This window comes from Pimephales promelas, chromosome 8 (genome assembly GCF_988280905.1).
Source record: "Pimephales promelas chromosome 8, fPimPro1.hap1.1, whole genome shotgun sequence".
Taxonomy (NCBI): Eukaryota; Metazoa; Chordata; class Actinopteri; order Cypriniformes; family Leuciscidae; genus Pimephales; species Pimephales promelas.
Window position 1 is genome coordinate 7,555,332 of NC_142776.1, and position 26,957 is coordinate 7,582,288.

The 26,957-nt window shown below is 39.5% G+C and overlaps 1 protein-coding gene across 6 annotated transcripts in view; it reads left to right on the forward strand.

The window, feature by feature from the left end:
• The window catches only part of kcnh7a (potassium channel, voltage gated eag related subfamily H, member 7a), a 60,383-nt gene that overhangs the window by 12,340 nt on the left and 21,086 nt on the right, over positions 1 to 26,957 (forward strand). For 3 of the 6 annotated variants that reach the window (XM_039689462.2, XM_039689457.2, XM_039689458.2), the window contains exons 3-7: positions 13,686 to 13,841; positions 20,676 to 21,137; positions 22,974 to 22,994; positions 23,502 to 23,525; positions 23,764 to 23,978. In XM_039689462.2, coding sequence (XP_039545396.2) covers positions 13,686 to 13,841; positions 20,676 to 21,137; positions 22,974 to 22,994; positions 23,502 to 23,525; positions 23,764 to 23,978 — 878 coding nt within the window. The remainder of the gene's footprint in view (positions 1 to 13,685; positions 13,842 to 20,675; positions 21,138 to 22,973; positions 22,995 to 23,501; positions 23,526 to 23,763; positions 23,979 to 26,957) is intronic. The other 3 variants (XM_039689460.2, XM_039689459.2, XM_039689461.2) reach the window with 3 other exon arrangements.

A 26,957-nucleotide genomic window follows, 5' to 3' on the forward strand; every position in this document is an offset into this window, starting at 1 on the left:
TCAGACAACATGCCCACTGACTATCATATAGCTGGCTAAGGCTACGTCCACATTAATCTGGATACATTTGAAAACGGGGTTTTCGTTTAAAAACGCTCTCCGTCCACACTAGCGTTTACAGGCGTTTTCCGACGTTTCAGTGTGGATGAGAAACTTCTAAATTCACTTCACTGCGCATGCGTGAAACTTCACAAAATCTCACTGAGATGATACAGATGGGAAAATAAATAATAATGTTATCACACAATAACAGGATAATTTTATTTAGCAAAATATCTCACCATATGTTTGGTCTAAAACGCAACTGCTCTTCTGTTTTGCCGCAGGACAGCAAATGTAAGTACATTATCTGTCTCAACATAGAAAGTAACATATTTTAGCAATAGTGTAAAAATGAATAACACATGACAGGCACAATACCGATAAACATGAATATCTATTGGTACTACATGGATCACATGACTAAACTTACGTCATCGTTTTGAAATACCTCCGGTTTCACTGTCCACACTACGATGCGAAAACGGCGTTTTCAAATTTATCCACTTTGGAGAGCGTTTTCCAAACGATATGTTTTTGTTGACTTAAAACGGCGTCTCAATGTGGACGGAAGGCACAATTGAGTGTTCAATGTTGCTTTTTTTTACACTGTAAAAAGTTTGTCATTTGTAAGATTAAAGAACTGTTTCTTCCTGATCTAACCCTTGAGTTTAGTTTTACCAATGTATTAAAGGGTTAGTTCACCCAAAAATGAAAATTAAGTCATTAATTACTCACCCCCATGCTGTTCCAACCCCGTAAGACCTTCGTTCATCTTCGGAACACAAATAAATATATTTTTGATTGAATCTGAGAGCTGGATCAGTCCTATATAGAATGCCTAAGAGACTGGCTCTTGACGGCCCATAAAGTCATTAAAGAAAAGGTTTAAATATTCCATGTGCCTACAGCGGCTCAATTATAAGTTTATCAAGCAGCGAGACTACTTTTTGTGCAAAAAAAACATAAATAACGACTTTATTCCACTATTCCATTACTTCCTTATGGGCGCATGCGCGAGAACTGAGACGAGGACGTTCTCATTCGTCTACTTCTTGTTACCGGCTGCTCACCGCTTAGGAGTTTTACCGCCCCCTACCGTATAAGATGATGTGCTGATATAGCTGGAAGCGCAAAACTTTCTGTTTACAAGCAGAGGAAGACGCGCGCTGTACATACGCTTTTCAATTAGCGTATTTTCCGCACTATAAGGTGCACTTAAAAGCCTTTAATCTTCTCAAAAAACGACAGTGTTCCTTATAATCCGGAGCGCCTTATATATGGATCATCATTTTATACGGTAGGTGGCGGTAAAACTCCTAAGCGGTGAGCAGCCGGTAACAAGAAGTAGACAAATGAGAACGTCCTCGTCTTAGTTCTCGCGCATGCGCCCATAAGGAAGTAATGGAATAGTGGAATAAAGTCGTTATTTATGGTTTTTTTCGCACAAAAAGTAGTCTCATCGCTTGATAAACTTATAATTGAGCCGCTGTAGGCACATGGAATATTTAAACCTTTTCTTTAATGACTTTATGGGCCGTCAAGAGCCAGTCCCTTATCTAGGACTGATCCAGCTCTTTTAGATTCAATCAAAAATATATTTATTTGTGTTCCGAAGATGAACGAAGGTCTTACGGGGTTGGAACAGCATGGGGGTGAGTAATTAATGACTTAATTTTCATTTTTAGGTGAACTAACCCTTTAACTTTGATTCAGTAATGTTAAATAATATAATTAATTCAGATGTTACCACATTTTAGTTTAGTTCCAAAAAAACTCTGGTCGATAGTTGCTACAATGAACGTTTCTAAGCATAAATGAATCATTGGAATTGGGTGAAGTTTGACAGGTTCATGATATTTTAATAATTTAAAGCATAAAATGTTTGTTTTCAAGAAATTAAAATTCATTCTACAGTATACATTTTGAATTAGTTGGGTTGAATTAGTTATTGAATTTCACTCTAGATAAACTTAAAAAATGAACACAATTGGAAAAAATTTAAAGCCTCCATTTTCTCACCATGTCTCACACAAATAAACAAGCAAAACAACTTACAAAGAGTTTTCAAGGTTTGAACCCTCATCATTTTTGGAAAAAGTAGGCAGAAGCAGTTCAGTAGGGGCTATCTGACATGTTGACCAAACGATGTGCGAGTGTGTAACAGTGTTTTCTTCTCTCCTGTAAGCACAGTAATAACCAACCTTTTACACGCTCCTCAAAGAGCCATCAGTCACAGTGTTTGAACCTGTGTCTGTCTGTCTGTGTGTGCGTGCATGCATTGGATGGCTGCGCTAGGAAATTGAGATCACAATGAATAATTCAGCCAGAGAGTTTCCTCACCTTATACATTCTTGAGATACTCATAAATGTAATGTATCTATTCACATAAACGCAAACATCCACATCGGCACATATTGTATACATGCATGGTAATGGTGAACATTATGAATGGATCGCTCAGGAAATCGCCTTTTAGGAAAAATGTCACCTGTTCCAAAAAAACCCAGAAGAGACCTAATGGAATGAATTAATGCTCTTTACCGTATAGATTTGAAAACGCATGACAGGTGAATGTGAATGCTTGTGTGTGTGCTGGTGTGTAGGTGCATATGGATTACTCTGTTTAAAGAAGTCTCCACCCACTCTGGAGGTTTAATTATTGATAGTGGAAATTGAATCTAATGAAATTTCCATCATCTTGAAACAAGAACTGAGCTTGATATATTCTATATGTTCATATAAAGAAGAAAATTAACATATACACAAACACACACACACACACTCATTTCAGTAACCTGCATTCTATAGAAAACAATGATTTCTTTCAGATTAGTAGCATATGACCTGAAGAAAGGGCAAGGGAATATTGTCTTGCGAATAAAATGATCCATATAATCCGTCAGTTCTGTTAAGTTCAGATGCTTTTTTGTCAATCACACTTGTGATTGTAAATGCATGGTTTTACTTAACATCTTAAGTAAAAGCTGAATTTAACACACCGACAGTAAAACTGTGGCCTGTGTCTCCAGTAACTTGAGGGGATAACCAACATGGAAGAGCTGCAAAATTCTGTAACTTCTCCTCCACTACACATTACACAGTTCACCTCAGGACACTAAAGGCAATTTATGTGTGGAAAATGAAGATTGCAATGAACATGAGCAGTACCTGAGCTGATTTACTTTTGCTTTCATGCTGTGATGGTCGCACAATCGTTACAGCAACTACTCGCAGAAACTTGTTTGAGTTTGAAAACGAGCAGTTTGATCAAACCTATAAAAATGTTGCTAAAATTGTACTACAATAAGACTGCTGGTTCCACATGGCAGTAATATTTCATCAAAGACAAAATAATTTCCTTTGAGAAATGTTTGTGTTACAATACAATTTATTATCTGGCTATTCAGCAGTGTGACTCTCAGTGTGATCACCATTGATAGCAGATCGTTCAGATTAAATGTCCGATGTCAAAATGTCCAACTTGCTTCCAAAAAACAAAAACAAACAAACTTAACACTTGAAGTTGGACTTGGAAACTTATAGAAATGTTCAAATCCAACTTTGCAGGTGTATGAATCATTTTAACACAAATGTTTCTGATAAATCATGATTTGTTTTGAAAGCATTCATAGTCAGATATATCAAATTTGTGTTTATGCACGATTAGTAAAGGAGACCCAGTGTGTCTAGATAAAACTGTTTAGCAACCATCTGCAGATGCTGATGCCCAAAAGTGCACATTTTGTGGTAACATCTAAATATACTGGTATTATTCAAGTAGAGTGTAAAACACAGTAAAAAGGATCTTGATGAAAAAGAAACAAATGCAAGTATTTACCATTTTGACTTGATTTAACCCATAATTTCAACCTAATTAGTCAGGTTGATTAAGTTACATTTCTGACTTTGACTTAAACCAGTTAATTTAAATGTTACCAATGGAAGCAGATTTTTAGGTTAACCGAGAAAAAATCACTGTAATGTTATAACAATCTTCACATATCTTCAGGTCTTCTCTTTTTATAGCAATGGACAATAGCATATCTGAACTCTTTAGTAGTTACTAATTAATGCTGAGAGCTTCATGTGGCCTTTTATCCTCTCTGTTTATCTTTCTAGCTTTACAGTGGTTTCTCCTGCTTTATACACTCAAGACAAGCATTAGATCACATTTCCTTTAAGACGTCATTGGGTCAACAGATTCATTCTTTATTTATGGAGGCCATGGTAATGGATCGATTTAAAATACCTCTGTAAGTCCACATTGCACAAACATGTGTGTGTGTGTGTGTGTGTGTGTGTGTATACAGTACAGAACGTCTCGGTTGTGTATGCAACCCCTGTTCCCTGAATGAGGGAACGGAGATGTAGACGTTCGACTGAATGGGATCACGCTTAGGGAGCCTGTCAGCTTCGAGTACTGTTAAAACCAGCCAGTGCATGTTTCTTAACTTTAATATTTTTTCCGTCAACCAATTACCTGTATTTAATAAAAAAGAAGCAAATATAGCAGACGATATAATCATGACATGGAGGCACCTGCGTTGCATTGCACGTGAACTGTCTGGAGCATCTCATAAATTAGCTGAAACTCAGTGTATGCCTCACAGACATGAGAAATATATCTATAGAATTTTTTTAATGTTTTTAAATGAAACAATTCAAATGAAAATAAAAAGGCTACTCTCTGATGTAATCCATTATCTGCATTTCTCTCTATATAGGCGCATATATGGAGATGGCTATCGTCAACACTTACACAGAAAACACTAGTTTATTAATAAAAATCAATGCACGCTTGTCACCGGATTTACAGATGCACATCTTGCTTATTGCACACACACATATGTCAAAATAAGAGATATTATGTTGAAATAAAATTATTTTATTTCACCACCACCTTCACCACCTGGTCCCAAAAGGGAGTGGCAGGAACCTCGGGCATGTATCCAGACCAGGGTCTTGTGAGAGTTAGCCGGACCGAATTGCAGGCACGATTCTTTGACCGAAAATGCTTGCAGGTCCCCTACCCTCTTGATGGAGGCCAAAGCAAACAACTTTTAACTCAGCTGCCGGCAGTGGCTTAAAGGAGGTTTCTGCAGTGCGGTCAGCACCAGAGATAAGTCCTAGGAGGGTGTAGAGGGAGGGCGCGGCAGATTCAGGTCGTGCTTTCCCATGGATCTTCCATCCACTGCATCGTGATGTGCAGCAATACACTTTGAGGGTGGGGGAAGACAGCCTTCGCTCCAACCCATATTGCAGGAAAAAAAGCACGGAACCGGTCGAACGCCTTCGGGGGTCTAATGAACATCACTCAATAAACAGGTTCCACTTCAGGGCGTAAGAATGCCTCACAAGAATGAGGGTGTCCTCACAGTAGTGATGGTGTCTACACGACTGATTGTGGTAGTACACCTACAACCTTCGTGTGCAGTTCAGGGACCAGACATAGAGTTTCCAGAGGTCTGGACGTGGGTGCCAAACGGTGCCCCGATCCTGAGAGAGAAGGTCCTCCCTTAGAGGAATGACCCAGGGAAGGAAGGATGAAAGGACCATAAGTTCAGGGAACCAGGTCCGGTTGAGCCAATAAGGGGCAACTATCAAGACCTGCTCCTCTTCCTCCCTGACTTTGCACAGTGGGAAACGCATGTTTGCAAAGGCCCCGGGGCAAACTGTGTGCCAGTTCATCTGTGCCGAGGGTCCCCTCGGTCAGGGAGTAAATCTATCTGTGTGGCCCCGAAGTGGTCCCAGATCAGCGGGACTGCTTGGGGATGGAGTCTCCACTCTCCCTGGGCCACAGGCTGTCGTGAGAGCCTGTCAGCGGCACGATTGAGCTGGTCGGGAAAATAAGACAACTGAGCCTCGGCGGCCCATTTCAGCATAGCTGACATCTGTGGATCTGGCTCGGGCAACGTTACACTCCCCTAAGGGAATAACACAGCCAAGTCGTCGTCTTAAAAGCTCAGCTCGCCCTCCGATGCTGCAATCGACATCTTATCCTCTGGAGGGACCCAAAATGAAACGTCTGGTCTCCCATTACAGTGGGACCAGCGCGCTCAACAGGGGACTCCACCGGCTGTGGTGTGATGGAGAAGTGAGGAGCCCACAGGGAATGGTTACCGGGTGGATAGTCCATCACTATTCTCCGATCACCCATCCCACACTGGGCATGGTAATGGGGACCTTTGTGAACAAAGTCGAGTCTTGCAGTGGGAACAGGAGCCATCCACAAAAGCTGCTTTAGCTTGCTGTAAGCCCAAACACGTAATGCAATAATTGTGACCGTGAGAGGGGTACAGGGAACGACCACATCCAGAAATGACACGGGTGGAATTACATCTTGAAAAAGACGCAAACGCACCCTTGTTGCTCTTTCAGGATTTGGAAACTCTCACCAGTGCCAGAGCACACAGGGGACAACACTGACAGCGACGCGTGCATCCACTTCCGTATTTATATCTGCACCTCGGGGCGGAGTGTGAGATGCAAATCTCGCACACCAATGTGCATTGGCTCGTTTTAACAGTACTCGAAGATGATCCCTAAGCATGATCCCACATCAAATGTGAACGGCTGAAAAGGAACCATACACTCATACCATCATACTCATTCTCAAACAGTGAGACAGATTTTAGTATTGTACTACACACGACCTGCTGTCCTTTTGATGTCCTACATAATGGAAAGACCTTTTTATTAAGTATTTTAAAAAGCCCTTTTTGAACATCCATCAAGGGAAATTGGTTTAAATAATATTATTATATCATAAAATAATATGTACTAAAATAGAGTATATGATTTATTTAAAAATAACTAATATTATATGAGATTGCTGAATTTTTTTCATCTGCCCCTGGACTACTTAATTCATTTAAACTGCACCACAGCAGCACGAAATTCAAGCGTTTAAAGCACTTATTCAGTTCCATAGGGCTAATCTCTTAAGCTTCTCTTGTCCTTTCAGTCTACACGCACACGCAAACATGAATTCCCTCGATGGTTTTCCGAATTTGCCTCTCACCTAGGTTAATACCAAACATAACCAACTAGGAATGTTTGAGATTAAAACTGTCTGTTTGTTGCACTCTGCAAACGTTCTTGCTGCAATATAGATATCTGCTCAGTCAGTCAATAAATTCTATTCCACACATACCTACTGTAAGCCAGTATCCAAATGGCATCACAAGCTCTGGAAAAGTTACTATACTATACTTAGTATATAGTATACTTTTTAGATTGCACTTTTGTGGTGAAAATTACAATCTTTTAGCATAATGTATAGCATAAAAACGTACTTGTAGTAGCGTTGCAATTTTAGTCTTTATTATTTTATATATATATATTTTTTATTGTTATTAGATGAGGGATGAGGCAAGGACAAATGCAGAAAAAAATTGGCTTTTTTGAAAAAAATAAATAAAACAAAGCAAAAATTACCCCATGGTGGAAAACATGACTGGCAACTTGTCTGGGCTGGGCAGGGCAGGGCAGGGACTGAAACCAGCAAGACAACACACAACTGGAACATTTGATAACACACTGGCAGAGGATTGCAAACACAAGGAGAATAAATAGAGAGAGCAAACAAAGCAGGTAACGAGGGAGGACAGGCGGGGCAAATTAAAAAATAATCAGATAAGAGGGTTGGGTCAGACAACAGACAGGAGAAGACATGGCACAAAGGAACAAACATGACAAGCCTTTAGGGTTGGGTATCGAGAATCGAGTATCGATTGGAACCGAGACTAACTTTTCGTTTTTCCCGGAATCGTTCAAAAGTTAAAGTTTCGATTCCTAGTTTCGATATTCACAGTCCACCGAGCGGAAGAAGAAACCGCTGAACAACACCAACGAAGAAGCGTCTACCGGAAGTGTTGACATAACCACGTGAGTCGAACATGAGTACCTTACGTCAGCGATCCAAAGTGTGGCTTCACTTTTCTAAAAATAACGAAATCTCGGCAAAATGCAAAATTTGTGTATTTTTACAGAAGGAGTATTTCCTTCAGAAAGGATTATTTTCTTCAGAAAGGCCGTTGGTTAGCTTAACTTTTTTGACCCTGCCTCTTAAAAGAATCGGAATCGAGAATCGTTAGGAACCGGAATCGAAACAAGGAATCGGAATCGGAATCAGAATCGTTCAAATTCAAACGATACCCAACCCTACAAGCCTTCCACTCACATCAAACAAAACAAAAGGTTGTTTGGGTGGCTCGCCAATATATTAAATGTCTCCAAGGCTGCGTTTACACTTGGCATTAACATGCGACCTGTATCCGGATGTTGTCTACTTACACATTAAAAAGACAAGTGTAAACGCACTTCTGATCGGAATGTTATTCGACCAACGTGTCCAGGTTGGGAGGTAGTCGAGGACGCATTATGATCGGCTCTCAGTGTAATGTAAACGCAATCCAGCCATTGTGTCTGCATTCACAGGTGTACGTCATATAATCTTTTACACTGGGCTCGTTTGCTGCGGTCCGAGCCCATATATCTAACCAAGTTGTGTTTCAAAATTGAAGTTCCAATGGGATTTTGTTTAGGGATCCAGATACAGTTATTCAGTTATCCAGATACAGAGGCTACGTAATGTAAACAAATGTAAACGCTCAATGTGCTGATTGGCTAATGATCCGATCCGCTTTATCACAGCGATCGTATGTTAATGCTAAGTGTAAACACAGCCTAATACATGAAATAAGTAAGCTTGTTATTGTGGGTTGAAGAATTTATTAGTGTAGCACAGTACTTCAGCAGCAATGTTAGCTTGTCGGCCTTAAAATAATCTTAACCCAAAGTTATTTCTCAATTTTTTTTTACTATTTTTGAAAGTTTTGAAAACACTATCATGGAGGGGTTTTTTCTTTTCTTTTTTTGCTATTTGAGCAAATGGGAACACAAAAACATATTTAATGTATTATCTCATTCACCAACTTTGACGACTTCCGCTTCAGAGAAATGTGGGTCTATGAAAGCAAACTAGGCACTCGCAAAACATTTGACAAGCGCATGGCGAGTAAATGAATACACAACCTGTGCATTTGCATGAGAGACAGAACATGGAGCACGAGTGTCCAAACCCCAACATGGAACCGAAACCAGACTAGACATGAGTGCCGGGATCTGAACACCATGCTCCAAAAACAAAACGATGAGGGCAGGTGGCTCGAGCACACTTGAAACCACACGCTTCCATAAAGACAAGACAATGCAGGAGTGTCATGGCTCTGCCACAAAACCAAGAATAAACCAGGCTGAAGTGACAGAACCCTGACAATTCAATTTTATTATATTATTATTATTATATCAAGATGCTCCTTTCATCATCGTTGTAATTGTGGGAAAAAAAAGAAAGTTTTCTGAAACGGGTAATTGCCATGTGTCCACCATAGCATATTTTCCGGAGGCTAGCATATTTTTCCAATTATTTTGTAAAACGCTAACAGCGTGACGAGGCCCTGAGCGCCTATTTGCGTTTTTTTTTTTTGCGGTTGCTGAAAGTTGAAGAATGTTCAACTTTGTGTAAAGCACAGTGTTCATTAACTGCCACTTTTTACCAAGCCGTCTAATCACTGTGGAGGAGGGGCGGGACAAATACCACACTGTCCAACCGCCACATCCCGTTTGTACAATGGCAACAGACAACAAGCATAACATTGGAACAAAACAATTCAAAACAAGAGCCAGAGCAAATACTTTACATTGTATATGAAGTACATTTTTATATTGAAACCATACAGAAACAAACTATCTGTGAAATGAGATACCAGTTACACTTCCACAGATATTCCATATCATAGCAAGCAAAGCATCTCAACTGAAAAAAAAAAAAAAACTGCACTGCCGAAGTGCTCTCAAGCGCCCACAGCTAGGCATTTTCAGCAGAGTGCCTGACATTTTCAGCTGGCTAAAAATGGTTTGGTGGACACGTGGCCTATGTGGATTCAAAATGTGGAGGCAGAAAATCTTTAGTTATAGAGTTTGCATGTGAAACATTTGTCAATCACCTGTCATACCTGGAAGTTTCTGACATTGTAAAGTATAAAAACTAACTACTGGAGCACAAAATGCTCTTCTTGCAGATCTCTCTCTCTCTCTATCTCTCGCTCTCTCTCTCTGTGTCAGGATTTATTGCATTATGTGTTAATATTGACAGTGATGTAGTAGAGGGTCATAGTCTGCTTACTCTGGGCATAGCTGCCTCTTGTATTCCATCTGTCAACTGCAGAAAGAGAGGGAAAGATTACATTAAATTCATTACTACACCTTTTCAGTATCATTCATTTTCAAACTCTCCAGTCCTGGATACGAATTATTCAATACAGTGTTCTAGCTGTGCAAAAATACTCAATATACTATTGCATGTATGTGGAACACCTGTTCAACTAGATGCTGTATACTGTTTATTACTGAACAGTACCCATAAAGACACTCTGTTATAGACTTTATTTAACAGAATGAATTTTAAAATAAAAATTGAATATGAATTTGGAATGATATACAGTTACATCATTTAAAATTGACTGAGAATTTATAATACAAATTATGGTGTATTCTAAAGAATTGGCACCAACAATAAAAACCCACAACCCGTTGAAAGGACTATCCCTCCTTTGGCTCCTTAGCCCCATTTTCATTAAAGTTATATAAAATATAATGTCTACTCTGAAAAAGGTTTATAGTGTAGAAGTGTTCATTTAAGATTTTTTTTTCCAAAGCTATGTCACCCGACAAAGGCTAAACCCATTATACAGATATATAGAGTTGCTCTCTGAAACTCTGAAGATGTTTTGGATTAAATTTCGATTGATTTTATATCAGTTTTCACATTCTGTTTCCTCTGAATCTGAGCATAGCCGACCCAAACCATTTGCTTTCCATTTTACAGCAGGGCTGTTTCAATAATGTTTTGTCACCCCAAATATCTTCCTCCTCTTCTTCTTCCTATTCTTCTTCCTTCTTCGGAAATTGTTTTCTTTTAATTGGTTTCTTTTAAATGAATGAAAATGCCAGACTTACTGAATTTAGCCTAATTAGTATTAAATTCTTAATTCTATACTATTTGCACTATAATATGTTCTATTGTTTTTTCTATTCAGGTTTTTTACACTTTCAATCATCGCCTTTGGGGTCAATCATAATTATTTTTTGAGTAAATGAATAGAGTAGTTACTGTGATTTGCCTTTGCACAGCAGTCAAAAAATATTTAACCAAACATATAACCAAGTGCCCTGAACTGTCATTGCTTTTGCCATAACGATTATGTTGTTTATCTGAGTTTTTTAAGCTCTGGTTGCTGTTGTTAGTTCCAGGTGTGTGTCTGAGTGTTTGTGCATTATAGATGTTCTGCAGGTGGTGATTACAGAAGGTATGTATTGTGTGTGTGTGTGCCTGCACAGCTGCTAATTATATCACAGATTGAAAGAAACAGGCACACCGGATGAAAGCTCACTCTAACATATGTATAGATCACATGCCCAAAATAAAGCACACAAACTAACAGTACTTCTTTCTTCTGCTTGTCTCTGTAACCGACATGTGATCATTCAAGCAGTTTTATTATAAACTGAGCTGATTCTACAGGCATGCACAATGGCTGCTTCTGCAGAGGAACTGCAAACAGGGAATTCTTGTCACAGTAAAGTCTGTACTGGTCTCTGACTGTTCTTGAGATTATTTTAAAAAAACTAACACAAGTAACCATCAAAGCAGGTGACCTCATCTTGCTGAAAGAGCGAACACACTGACAGCAATTTGCAGCGACCATGAACGACAATGACCGTTTGTGATGTGATGCAGTTGAGCAGAGATTTCCATGTACTGTTTGAAGGGTACAATATAGAGCTCTAAACTCTTCAACTTAAAATGTATCAGTGAAAGGAGGGAGGTGCTTACAAGGAGGTCAGATCAATTTATATTATATTATATTATTAATATTAAAAAAGGGCGTTCAAATTTATGCATTAATAAATAAATTAATAATAATTAATAATATATGTCATTTCATACAGTTGATGGTAAAGAACATGATGCATCCCAACAGCTCACTGCATGATGTAGCCTAAAAATGGCATTAGAATTTCCCCCTTAAAATTGATACACAACATATAAATGCAAGAGTCCAGCACTCTGTAAAGTCACCTGCAGCACATCCCAAAGACTCAATGAATTTAAGGTCTTTACTCAAATGTGCCAATTCATGTGTGAAAATGACTCTTCATGCTCCCTCCCAACCATTCTTTCACAGTTTGAGCCTGATGAATTTTGACATTGTCATCCTGGGATATGGCCATGATGTGTGTGTCTTCATTCAATTCAATTCAATTTGTATAGCGCTATTCACAATACACATCATTTCAAAGCAGCTTTACAGATGTGCATGAGGCCATTTTACAATTTAGAGTGTTTTGTTATCAGAGGTAACTGTCTAAGCTATGTATTTCAGAAATGTACATATACAAAATCACAGTTTGCTAAAAATGTATTAATGAAAAAAAGGTATTTAATGAAGATACAATGATCTCATTGAAGTAATGAATACTTGTTTGTTACCAAATGGTTATGACATTTAGAAAATATAGTATTGGTGCATGTTGATTCAGAGCTGGCATCATCTGAAGTCTTCACATGAGTTGGCGCCGTCTTTTTATAGGCGTTTGGCATCTGAAGTCTTCATAATAGGCTGGATCCAAACTGGAACTGAGATACTCTCTAGTTATTCTCTAGTCCCATTCCCAAGATAAAACAGAGAACCAAATAGAAAATAATTAGTGTAGCTGCTGCGCATAATGAGATGCATTAAATGCTAGGCTAAAGAGATGTGTCTTTATTCTTGATTTAAACTTGGAGACTGAGTTTGAGCCTCGAACATTATCAGGAAGGCTATTCCAGAGTTTAGGAGCCAAATGTGAAAGGATTTTAATTTAATATCATAATAATAATATGTTGATTTAAACAATTGTAAGTCATCCTGCAAGTTTGCTGAGAAGTTTGTCCTCTTCAAGAACTGTGTGAAGTTTAATTATAGGGAATCTTTTTGCAGAAACAGTGACATTGTGTGTAATCTTGCCTTGTGACCAAATCTCAAACACCAAATCATCACTGTAAAGTCAATTACTTGTATGAATGCACTGGAAAAACTGAATGATAATTAAAAAAAAATATTATGGTTATGGCAATGATGAGGATAATTGTGTCTTAAGATCGGGAACTATGGCTAATCGCATGTCTGATAACCTTTGTGGCCCAGTAACGATCAACTCATGAATCCACAGGTTTCTATCAAATGTGAAGACAAATCAGAGCCACGACTCCATTGTGCTTTTTCTCAAGGGTTGTCTTGTCCTTTGGTTGCCATGGAAACCCCTGACTTTGCCTGTCAGGAATGAATCCTGAACCTGTCAAATTGAATGAGCATCAACATACTGCATGTTTGTTAGTAAAGTAGTGAATGTATGTAACCTGCTCTCCCAACCACTATCTGCTTCTGTTATTTATTAGTAATCTTAAGCAAATTAATATGAACAAATCTCAAATAACCGGAAAAAAGTGGTCAGTTAAAAATGCAAAGATGCTCACTGATCGCTTTCAAAAGTAAAAGATCTCACAATATATTGTTTTTGTCACTTTACATCCACAGGATCAGACTTCCTGTGTGCGACACACATCATTCCAGTGAAGAACGAAGAGGGTGTTGTCATGATGTTCATCTTGAGCTTTGATTACGTGCTAAAGGAGGGTAGCATGGATTCGTTAGACAGACTCAACCACAGCTCCCCATCCAGACAAGAACAAAGTAAGACTGCTTCTCATCTTTTCCTTTTCTCGTTCCCAATCTGTAATGCATTTTTGTCATTTACTGCAGTAAATTGACAACATCTTTCTTAATTGCTTTCTTCCTGTCTCTTACATTTAAACAAATGGATTGTGGTTGATGAGTAGGACGTGTGCAGGAATAAATATCGAGAAGGCAGAGGAAGAGAGAAAGGTTTTTATTTTCTCCAGTTGCTCTGGCTCACCAGCACATACTGTCAAAACTGAACCCAGTCAGCTAAAAAGGAGGTGAAGTGGAGGAAAATAATTAATGTAACACAGTGTTACAATTATTTGGATTGCTGAGGCCAGGTGCTGAACGGCGCTTCATTCAAAGGACAACTGTGCACATTAAACCACCCAATACAAGCAGAGAGAGACTGTGCATGTGTGTGGTAGCGCATGCTATAATTATGGCAAGTGATCATAGAGACCTGGAAGTAACAAAACTGCTGCACTGCATCTTCTGTAAAATATATTATTGCATCAGTATACACACATGTGCAGTGTGCACACACACACATGCCTGATGTCCTCCTCTAACTCTGTATTGGAAAGTCACATCTGAACTATGAAATCCAATTAATATCCAATGCTTATACAGTCTCTGTGGTATCATAGCAACAGGGAATATTTTGAAAAAGACATCTGCGTGTGTTCGTATGCGAGTAAGTTAAGAGGGACTGTTTAGTTAGTGCTGTTATTGTATTAATTAGGGGTTCAAACACAAAGTGCTAAAACCCTATTGTAATTGTACTGATTTTTATTTCCTATTATAACTGCAAAGCTGCTTTGATACAATCTGTATTGTAAAAAGCGCTATATAAATGAAGGTGACTTGACTTGACTTTTTATAAATTGATTATTATTATACACAACATGACGCTTTTAAAACCTGTGACAAAAAATTCCAGCTGGGATGAATAAAGATTTCCTAGATCTCTCTTCCTCTTGAGAGCAAGGCTGAGGGTTAAATTGAGAAAAAGTTCATTGAACCAGCAAAGCAGACACAAACTAGCTAGTAAAATGAAAAGCTTTTCCATCCTGATTCTGTCAATGAATTATTAGGCCTTAATCTGATAAAAATTTAAGGATGTCCCACTCAAAAAAGCCTCTTTTTTTGGGATGCATTGGGCTGTTTTGATGAAGGAGTGATATAAATAGCCCAGTTTGGAGACTTTTAATTAATGCTGGCGTGGTACTGAAACCCCAGGGGAAGAGACAGACAGAGAGAAACTGAGAAATTGAGAAATCACAATGTAGAGATGAAAAAATATAGATTCTCATATAAATATTTAATAATTTTAATTAATAATTTAATATTGTCCCTGTATGCTGTAAGGTTTCTAATGTTGTTTTGGAGGTCTTCTACAAAAGGTTTACATGCATCCATGGTCAAAAACTGCTTTAATTTTCTCTTCATTAGTTCACACTTGCAAATAATCAGATTAAAAGAGTATGCTTATTTGGCTTGCTGTCCAAGGAGAGGGCTCTGAGCTTGTCTATGAGGCAAGTATGCTGAGTGTCGGTTCATCTGTGACGCGCTCCAGTTCTTGCAGTCGAAGACAGATAAACTTTGTACTCTCAAGTATCTGTGCGCTTATCAGATTTACCATGTTTTATTGGCCTTGGCGGCAATTATCTTGTCGAAAATATTGCATCGCGTGCTTCTGGCATCGAGTCGCATGTCGCACATAGGTACACTTTGGATCATTTCCACATATTTTCTATCCATCTGGGTTGGGACACTTACACGCGCACACACTCACGTGCGACAAGCTACGTCTCTGAGCAGCCGGGTAAACTAGTGTTTTCCGCCACAGCCAATCATGCTGCATGCTTATTGTTTCACTGACGTTGACAAGATTAACCACTTAGGTACCGAAAAACAAGACATGTTTCGATACTCGGTAGTACCAAGGCAATTCGGTTGGTACCTAAAAAGTATGTGTCTTCAAAAACCTCAGAGTAGACAAAGGCCAAAGTGTTGAGAAAAAGATGCATTTTCAAATGTATTCAGAACAGATAAGTGTAGACATACTGTAGCCTCAGACAGCAGAAAACTGCTGACGCTGCTTGAAATGTCATGTCAACTACACAAATACAACAGAAATGGATGGCATGAGCTTTTCTTGGACATCAGTAATGATTTTGCCAAGCTTTCAAGAAGCTCTCCCACACCCAGTGTTGTGATATTGACAATAATATAATGTTTGATTAAGCTGGTCTCACTGGTCCATATATAATTTAGCTGTATTTTATTTTTGGTTGGTAGTAATAAGGCTCAGGTAATAAAAATCCATGTGTCCAAAGGCTGTCTTGCCCTCCAGAGTAGAAAGAGGCATAGAGAGAATTCAAATTTAATGCACCTCCAAATTTTATTGATCAATTTTATTGATGTCCCAGTTTTCCCTACAACAGAGATATTTTTGCTTCTTTAACATTCAGGGAGTTCTTGTTAATGATTCACAGTGTGTGTAGGACCACGTGGCTGCAGAGGTTTTCCTGGGGAGGTCTTCCTCCCCATCAGAGTAACTTTGTTTGACGACTACTATTTTGCTTCGGAGCCAATCGTTTGATGACTCTGATGACTCAGTGGTGTTGTTTACAATGACAAGTGTGTCGGTGTTCTTCTGGAACTCTCCCAGTGCTGGTGGTTTCTACAGTGCTGTGCAGCGGTGATGGTGAGCTTTAAGCTCTCAACTGCTGCTTTCTAAATGTTTGTAATTGACGGCTGGTTAGAGGGCGAATAGTTGAGTGCTTCACTGTTTCAGTTCACTGTGTAGTGTTGCCGCGGTCATTCCCCTGCGTGCTCCGGCACTGGTGATGGGTCATATTTCCTGAAAGAACAACATGGGTGTGTTTGTGTCTTTTTCAAGATGTCATTCCACCTGTGCGTTTCTGGATGCGGTTGTTCCCTGTTCCTCTCTGACGGTCACAATTGTTGCATCATGTGTCTGGGCTTATAGCACACTGATGCAGCTTTTGTGGACGGTTCATGTTCCCATTGCGGGAATATGACCGTCGCGGTGTTAAGATCGAGACTCGCCATCGTCCGCGAAGCTGGAGTCCCCATTACTATGCCCCACCCCCAGGTGCCGTATGGGATGGGTGATAGGAGAATAGTGATGGATGTCTCACCCGGTAACCATTCTCTGTGGGCTCCTCACTCCTCCATCACACCGGATCCAATGGAATTCCTGTTGAACGTGCTGGTCCCTCTGTAACTGACCGATCAGCCTTTTTAATTTTTGGTCCGCCGCATCTCTGACTTTCTCATGTAAGTGAGAAAGGGTCGACATTGTGAAAAGACAACATTGCGACAATTGTGCTACGCTTCCCTTGCATGTCACAACTCGCCCGTCACCTCCTCCTCAGAGTCAGAAGCTTCTGAGGTCGCTTTATTCCACTTATTACTTCTGGCCAGCTCAATCGTGCAGCTGACGAGCCTCACGACAGCCTATGGCCCAGGGAGAGTGGAGACTCCATTTGGGACCCCCCCCACCGGACTTGTCCCTCTGCCAGTTTGTGTTAAAACCCCACTTCAGTGAGCCTTCTTGCACAAGACTGTGCTAACGTCAGGGAGGAGATGGAAGAGGTCTTGCTAGTTGCCCCTTGGCCTAACCAGACCTCTCTACTCATGACAGCCCTTCCTGACTCCTTCCCCTGAGTGCTTTCTCAGAGACGGAGCACAAGACACCCGCCTTCGGACCCTGGAGAGTCTCCAGGTCTGGTTTCTAAAAAAGAATGCGACGCAGAGGTTCTGGTTCCTACCGCAAGGTTTTGCCATAGAGAACCTCACTTCTGTTGAGCACCCTCTCAAATGAGGCTTGCTCCATCTTAGAAGTGGAACCTATTCATTAAATAGAATCTTCTCTCTGTGAGGAGATCCCGAATGTTTTCATTCACTTCAGTGTTTTCCTCCTACTAGATGGGTTGGAGTGAGGCTGTCTCTTCCACCCTCAAAATGTATGTTGTCTCTGTATTGACGTACATCATGATGCAGTAAGGTGCAAATCTTTGGAAAGCACGATTTGATCGTCAGGTTCCTGTGGGGAGAAAGCAGAATAAATCCGCCTTGATCCCCCTCTTTATCTTGGGACAGGAGGTTTGAGTACGAGGCTGGAGAACGCCCTGCCGCACCATCCATGACATGGAGCCCCATTAAGTCATAGAAACTCCCAGATGTCACAGATGGGTGAGGAGGTACTCGTCCCTAAATGCAAACGAGCCACTGATATCCAAAGTGATCCTTACTGGAGGGATGCGGTCGGACCCCCTCGGGCGGTCATGTTGTGGAAATTGGTAACAACAGATGCATCCTTAACAGGGTGTGGGGCCACCCAGGAGGGCAGAACTGTAAATGAACACTTCACTCACTCCATATAAATAATTTGGAGCTCCTCACTGAATCATTTTCTTACCCGTTTGCAGAGGCATCACATGCTGGTACATGGCAACAATACCACAGCTGTAGCACATATCAGCGGCCAAGGGGGGATATGCTCCTCTAAGCTTCATGCTCTAGCTCAGGGTATTAATATTCACCTTCTGTCATTTCGGGGGCGACCCATTTCCCAGGCATACTGAACAGGGGCACAGATAAGGATGGGAACCGAGAACCGGTTCTTCTTCAGAACCGGTGCCAAGTGAACCAATTCCTTAGAACCGCTAGCATGCCTGCTTAACGATTCCGCTTATCAGTTCAGCTCGTTGCAAATGTGTCATGACGTCACACACTCGCTGCGTTGTTTTGGTTCAGAATGCAGAAAACATTGCATCAAGGCAGAAGCGCTCTTTGGTTAAATTTCATGTTAAAAGACGACAATATATGAGGCGCCGTCTAGGGCTTAAATCAAACTTCATTCACGCACACTTACATGAAACTTGTGTATACACATATACTAAGTAGTCAAACATACATGAATACTGCTGAATGCTCAAACATCACACATACAAGATGTGCGGAACTCTCCAGGCACATACTCATACGAAATGCGCGCACGCACAGACAAACTCTCCATGCACATACTCATACGAGACGCGCGCGCACACACAAACTCGCGCACATACTCCATGAGAAACATCACCTGAATCCGCAGCCAAAAACACTTTATCCCACATTTAAACACATTTAAGTATCCGCACCCGATGGTCAAATTACAGTTATTCTGTGTTGTTGCGCATGATTATAAATGGATGATCGTCAGTCACCTTCAACAGCAGACTCAGCGACGGTTGACGCGAGCATCTCTAATGGTAATATTTTACACTGATGAATGAGCGCTGCTTTTAAATGAACATTTCTTTAAAACAAAATTGATTTGACAGAATTTCATTTTCTTAATGGCATAAACAGACTTTAGTCCCATGAAACTTAAACTGGAATGTCACTGTTTCTGTCACTGCAACTTCCCGAACAGGCGAAAAGGCGCACACATGCGCACGCACACACACACACACACACACACACACACACACACACACACACACACACACACACACACACACACACATCACTTGTGAAGTAAAAGTGAAAATTGAGGATGCAGTGCATCGTAATGTATCGAGATATCGAATTGAACTGAATCGATGACAATCATAACCGAACCGTGAGAACAGTGTAGGTTTAAACTTTACACCCCTAATACTCTGTGCTAGTCTTCTGATCAAATATTAAAGTAAGTTAATACAAACAAACAAATTTGTACTTATTCCCTAACCCAATGAGAATCGATAAGAAAATCGATAAGGAATCAAAACAATAAGCAATATCGATAATGTAATCGGAATCGTTAAATTCTTATCAATTCCAATCACTAGGCACAGACCTCTTGTCGAGGGGGAACCGTGGCCCCTCCCATTACCCTCGGACCCCTTGTCCCAAGCGAACTGGGAAATTTAACACCCTCATCTAGACAGGCTTGCCCTCTGTGCCTGGCCCATGAGAAGTCAAACTTAAACACACTGGGGTTCCCTCCACGTGATATTAACACTAGGGCCTCTTCTACACAGTCCCTTTATGACTGTAAGTGCCATGAATTTGAGGAGTGGTGTGAAGGGCGCCGGGTGGTATCATATCAGTGCTCAGTTTCTGATATTTTGTGTTTTCTGCAAGACCTTATGAATGTTGGAAAAGCTTTTCAACATCCAACCCTCTTATATTTAGATTTATGAAGGGCGTTCATCGTTCTCTTCCAGTCACTAGAGGAGCGGTTCCAGTGTGGGCTCTCTCCATGGTGCTGGAGGCTTTGTCTCAACAGCCTTTTTCTGAAAGTGGGCTTCACTGCTACAGCAAATGCTGACCAAGTATTTGAATGTTGAGCAGCAAGCTCATTTGCTACTTAAATAGCAGGAACCAATCAGCTGTGCCATATAGAGAATGATGTGATTGCAAGCAGATTGAGTTAAGGACCAATAAGCCTCCACCATCTAGTTTCATGACAGAACTTTGTATTTAATTTAGGCTTTTATTCACATATAAACTTTCATCACCACACACATAGATTTGGTGAATGGAAGCTCAAGCATGTTTGCAGGTTCATTCTCATGTGTGACACATGTTTAAGCTTCTGCAAGAACCAATAAGGTTAAGTACAGTTGAGCTTTTGTTAAAATATATTTTATGCTCTTGAAAAAACTCCCTTAATTGTTAAGGGCCCCTTATCTAGAATTTTGAATTCCCCCAAGCCCCCATTAATTTACAACCCTGGAGAAGGAAATGTATTTTTAATTACATTTTATACAAAATAATAAAATAATGCTTCTTTATGGTTAGCTTTCCTGAAACCTGCTGTCACTTTTTTTTTTTTTTCAGAAAAAGGCCGTTTCTTCCGTTTTCGTCTGCCTGCCCCACTAAGCATGCTAGGAGTAAGTAAGCAATCCCTGCCCCAAGAAGACCCGGATGAGGTGACCATTCATTCGGCTGATCAGAATGAGAAACGCTCTTCCTGCTCGTCATCTCTCTCCCTTTCCCTCTCTCCACGTGAACTCCATCCACCAACCGGCGAGAGCTGTAGCCCCTCCTATGGAAATGACACCCGGGCTCTGATTGGCCAGAGTTGTCTGGGTTCATGCTCACCAATCTCAGGGCCACAGGATCACTCGTCTCCAAGGGGCCCCTGGGAACGGATGGACCCCCAGGAGCCTTTGGGGACTGCATCCAGGGTGGCATCACAGGCCAGTATGTGCACATTTAGGAGACCATCATCTACACAAGATTTAGAAGGAATCAGTACGCACACACAAAGGACGTATCGTGATCGCCATGCTAGCGAAGGTATGCACAAGTTTCAAAATACACAAGCATAAGCTTTTATTCATTTTTATACAACCAGATTTAGTTTGTGATTCTAATTAAGTGACTTGATTTGGTGTCTTGATTTGGTGACTTGAAGTGACACCAATGAGGTGCAGAAATTAAAACCAGCCACACATACAGTATATGCACACTGTTAACTCATCTTTTTGGGGTCTTTCTATTCATGTCTGTTGATCTTATTTTATCCATTGTAATTTCCATTACAATTCTATCATCCTATATATGTATGGTGATATTAATTTAGAAACTTTTTAAAATAAAAACAAGGTTCTACATATGAATAGGGCAAGATATTCCCTTGAGAATTATACTTGGTTGTGGGTGCAGTGTCAGACTTTTACTCAAAGTATCTAGCCAAAAATATACCTGAGTCAAATTAAGGTTTCCACATTTAACTTTTCTTAAATATTTAAAAGTTAAAAATGATCTTTTTTCTTAGCCCTTGAAACTGACTGATGAAATCAAGAGGCAGTTTTTCTCATTAAAATGAATAATTTTCTCAATTCCATGACTTTGTAAGGCTCTGGGACATGGCAGGTGTTGTTAAACTTTGACCTATATCCTGAAATCTGTGACCTGAAATTACTGAGCATTAAATTCAACTGCAGCATGTTTTATAGTTGTTTGGTGCTTGAAATTTAGGTCAAAGGCCTAAAATGTTGCCATGAGTGTAGAGATATCTCTTCACAAGGACGATTGACTATAGCTCTGCGGCCAATTAAAATTGATTGTAAAAAAAATCCACACGGGGTTATCCTCTTACACCAAGCACAACATAACATTCCATGCGGAAAGGGTCTATCTAAAAATCACGATATAAAAATCACGAAATAAAATCACTGAAATAAAAATCACGATATATCATCATCAATGCGATTTTCTAGTTTTTTTGGTTTGTTCCAATGGTCAGACATGTATTTATCATTGATTCCAGAAATTTCTTTTTTTTTTTTTTAACATTCTTCATATTCTTCAAATTTCTTTCGCGTGAACATCATACACAGCACACAAGTCCGCCACTATCAATTTATTTCGAAGTAAAGGCAGAGATAGCACCGTTACCTAGCTACTTCCCATGACAACACCCCTGTTCCAAGATGGTGGCGGTTTTGACACTAAAATTCACTAAAAGACACTGGAATGATCTGTTTTAAGTGGACTCTTTTAAGGCTTGTCAATAAACCTCCACTGTTGTGAATTGCTAACATCATTGCATAGGAAACAGTGTCAACAGCCACTTGCTATTGCAAGCGAGTAGGTGTTTCAACTTTCAAAAACCTTATCCATATAACCGTTATTTACAGACAAAGCATTGTGAAATTGTTTACGTGCGGTTTGTTTGCGGTTTTATACAGTTGGCTGCTTCATCTTTCAGCAAAAGTTTCTTTGCAAACTCTCCATTACATTGCGCCTCATTTACAAAACAACATACAGTCAAATAATTATATAATACAAACATATAATCCTCCAACATATTCCATGAATCATTAGGGGGAAAAAAACTTTCCACCCAGTCCTTCTGAAGTTACTACAGAATTAAAAATAAATACTTTTTTCATGTTTTCTAAAAGTAGCAACACTATTGGGGAAATTCACAATTGTTAAATCCACCCTAAATCATGATTTATAGTACCTACCCACCTAAATTATTTATTGTTTTTGTGAACCTACCCTCCATTTAGGTACATCTCTCACAAAAGCTAATAGTTCTCACCTATCACTGATGGTTTTGACTGCCTTTCACTGTCTTTCTCTCCTTTCACCCTGTCCATCTGTGATCTATTGCTCTCTCAGATAATGGGCGTAGTATTAAAGGTAACAGAGCTGTAACACATGCCTGCCTGCCTGTCTGTATGAAGCATGCTCGGGCTTACACTGAATGCTCCCGAAATGCATCGAATTTACAATCACAGAATACTTTCAAAGAAAATACTGATAATGACAGAGGGACAGAGGAGACATTTGCATGCGTAATGCCTAATGTGACATGAAAGTGCATGGGATAAAAATAAACTTTTTTATTTTAAAAAATAAGCTTAAAAAGCTTTTGCAGCTTCTTCTGTCTTTTTATTCTTCCTTTATCCTTATCTAAATCTCTCTTTCTGAACCTACATAATTTTCACAGGAGAATGAATTGTTTAGATCCTTGTAGTATTCTTGTCATAAATATTTTCAATTTACAAGACTGTGGACCAGTTTAGTTCAGTAGAGTTCTTGAGATGATACCAGATTCTCCTAACCTTTGACCTCCTGACTTTTTCAAAAGTGAAATCATTCTCTGCTCCCCTTCCCTCTCTCTTTCGCTCTCTTCTTATTGGCTAGTGTCGCGCTCTTGGATGGCTGGGGGTATGGCTAGAGCTTCACTTCTTTGATTTAATCGTTGTCTATGTCGTCTGTGCGTCTGCTGTCTGTGTATTTGTGTTTGCTCTTGTCTTGCAGTTGTTGTTGTTAGTGATGGTTTTATTAATACTGGTCTGGAAATGCAGATTCTTAAAATGAACAGTGTTAATGTCACTATTAATGTGAGTCCTGCTAGATGAGAGAGAGTTTTACATTGCTCATAATTTGTGTTTATGTGCTTCAGGTCCATTTAATCAGATCAAGTCCAGCCTTCTGGGCTCCACGTCTGACTCAAACCTCACCAAGTACAGCACCATCAACAAGATCCCTCTTATCACTCTAAACTTCTCAGAGACAAACAATGACAAGCGGGCATCATCTCCGCATTCCTCAGAGAAAACCATCATCGCACCAAAGGTCAAAGATCGGACACACAACGTCACAGAGAAGGTCACACAGGTGAGAGATGTTTACTATTATAAATGCAGCACCCAAACAAAGTGGAGTCAACAAAGTGCTTTCACAAAGGGTATTGATTACTATTAAATACTGCATTATAGGGATGTGACGGTGAGGATATTTTCCCACCCGTTAATCGATGTGTGACAACAAATTAGCACTATCATGTGAAATTAGCACTATCACTATCATATCAAATTAAACTATCATGTGCACGGCCACGTTGTTGACACGTGTGGCCATGCACATGTTGGTTTAGTTTTCAAATTAATGCCAATTTGTGGCGGATTCCGATTCTCAAATATGTGTAAGTGAGTTTTTGTCGTTTAAAACTTTATCTGTAACGTGAGATGGGCGCCGTGTTTGGGCCGCAGTTCAGAGATTTCTGTCTGTTGGATTTATTACAGCGCGTGAATTTATCAGTTTCTCCCGTACTGGGATACAAATAGAGTTGGCTTTATAGTTTACAATCTGTCTCTCTGATATGAATAAATTGAATAAATATGAATATATTTGAATGGGTTGTTATTGCTTCTTCCATAGACACCATTGTGTATTTTACAAGCTATAAATGTATTGTCTGAAACCTAAAATAAACATAATGTGGTCAAAAACACTGAACAGTTGTGATATAGCCTGTGACAAGCGTTGAGCGCGTCCGTCTTTGGCTCAGTGCCTGCCATAGCGCAGAAAGCACGCAGTTTGAATCTGGCAGCTGTCACATCATTGTACATTCGCTATGTGCTCAGCTGATGCAGAGCGTGCCGAAATCGAAATCGCTGATGAGATATAGAGGAAAATATCTAGTGAAAATGAGAATATTACGAAAATACCCCCCTACCGATGTCATCGTCCATCGCGATGTTTCACTTTAGACTTTGTCTGATGCCAAATTGATAGACATTGCCCAACCCTAGCGACAAGGCTAAGGTTGTTATGCAAAAGAAACCTCTTCAGGCTGATACAAGACCCCACTGCATAATTATCCCACTTATTATGCAGCTACTTGATTAATTTTACATTTTATTACCTCAGGACTCGCTTGAGTGGTCTGTTATTGGTTGTAGTAGTTGTTGTTGTGCAATTACAGACCACTAGATGGAGCGGTTGAAAAATAAGTATTGAGTATTGCTGGGAGCATTGTAAAATAAATGAATGATGCATGGTTATGCACTAAGCAAGTTTGCTAGTTTGCTGCCAGGTAAACGTAATTCGTAAAACATAAAAATTGTTCGCAAATACCAAAACAACATGTCTAGAAGTAGAATCCATTATAATCAGTGATGTAGTCTACTGGATGCGGCGCAAGGTAACAGGATAGTCCCTGGCCGTACACTGATACCCCATTCTATTTCTGACATATTTCCGATTTGCAACGTTAATTTTTACGTTTCCAGTAGACAGTCTCAAGCTGTTGCGGCGCAGTTCGGCCGTCAAGTCCGCTGCAGTGAAAAGACAATATGACAAGGCATTTATTGCCCTCGGATTCACCAGTACAACGGTTGGTAACAAAGAGAGACCACAGTGTGTTACGTGCCTCAAAATATTAACTTCTGACAATATGAAAACAAGTTAAGTGACACTTAGTGACTAAAGATCACAAACACAGAGAGAAACCTGTTGATGTTGAGAAGTTGTATTTCTGTATCAATTACAATATTTTATATTAATCCTTTAGAATTTTGTAATCAAGATCATGTCTGAGAGTGTCTTTATGTGCGTGCATCTATATAGTAATCAAAGAATCCTGAAAAAATAGTTACCTGAAAAATTTGAAGCAGCACTGCTGTATTCAACATTTATAATAATCAGAAATGTTTCTATGTTCAGCATATCACTATGATTTCTGAAGGATCATGTGACACTGAAGATTGGAGTAATGATGCTGGAAATTCAGCTTTGACACTGTTGGAATAAATAAATTTTTTTTGAATATGTCACAATATTACTGTTAACTGTATTTTTATGTTAATGCAGCCTTATTGAGCAAAGTGTTGGGGGTAAATTATACATGTGAATACATTTGTCAAAGTAATTCTCCCTCCATAAAATGTGTCTTAGTCATTTTTAATGGACAGTTGCAACCTCTCTTGAAACATTGCAAAACAAGTAATTTAAATAATTAAAGGTACACTATGTAACGTTTTTGGGGGAAAAAAAGATGTACATTTTAAATACAACATCTAATCTTCTTCCAAATGTGTTTTTGTCTCACCCTGATTCACTATAGTGAGCCTATTATAAGTGTTCATAGTATAGACCTTGTGGGATGTTTTTTTTCTTCTCAAAATTAATAAAACGAAAATAATAAAACGAAAATAAACGTTGGCTTGTATTTTCTGAGATAGCAAGAACTGAGGTATTTGAAATAAAGTAAAAGTGACAGGGAGACAAGTGAGCAAGGTATTTTATTGATAAACTGACATACTCTATGTAGCTTTCTAATAGAGTTTATTGTTAAAACGGATCATTTCATTATGGGTTGTTGAAGCATTGTGCTTGATTTTATTTTCAAGGAAGTACTGTGTCTATTAATGGGTATAGCTACAGTAATGCTTCAGCTATTCAGCCTCAGATCCTTTCCATCTAAACTGTTTATATCTCTTAAGCCTAGAAGTGACTGTTTTATGAACAGTAGGATAACCATATTCATCCTCAATATCCACAGTCATGCAGAGCCTAAGCACAACAAAAACAATGTTTTTCTGCATTTTTTTTTTTTTACTGTTATTTAACCACTAAAGGGCCAAAGTTACATAGTGTAACATTAATTTAGTGAGCCCATGGTACACCTCCCTTCATTGGCTACTAGTCACTGCCCACGTCAAGTTCAACTTGTGCACAGAACTTTTTGCTGAATGAGTGGCGTGTCATGGTACCATTTTACCATTTGTTAAATCCTTCCCTGTTCTGACCTGTACTATTTTAGACAATGTCTGAAAGTTTATGTTTAGCACTTCTAATAATATAATAATTTGT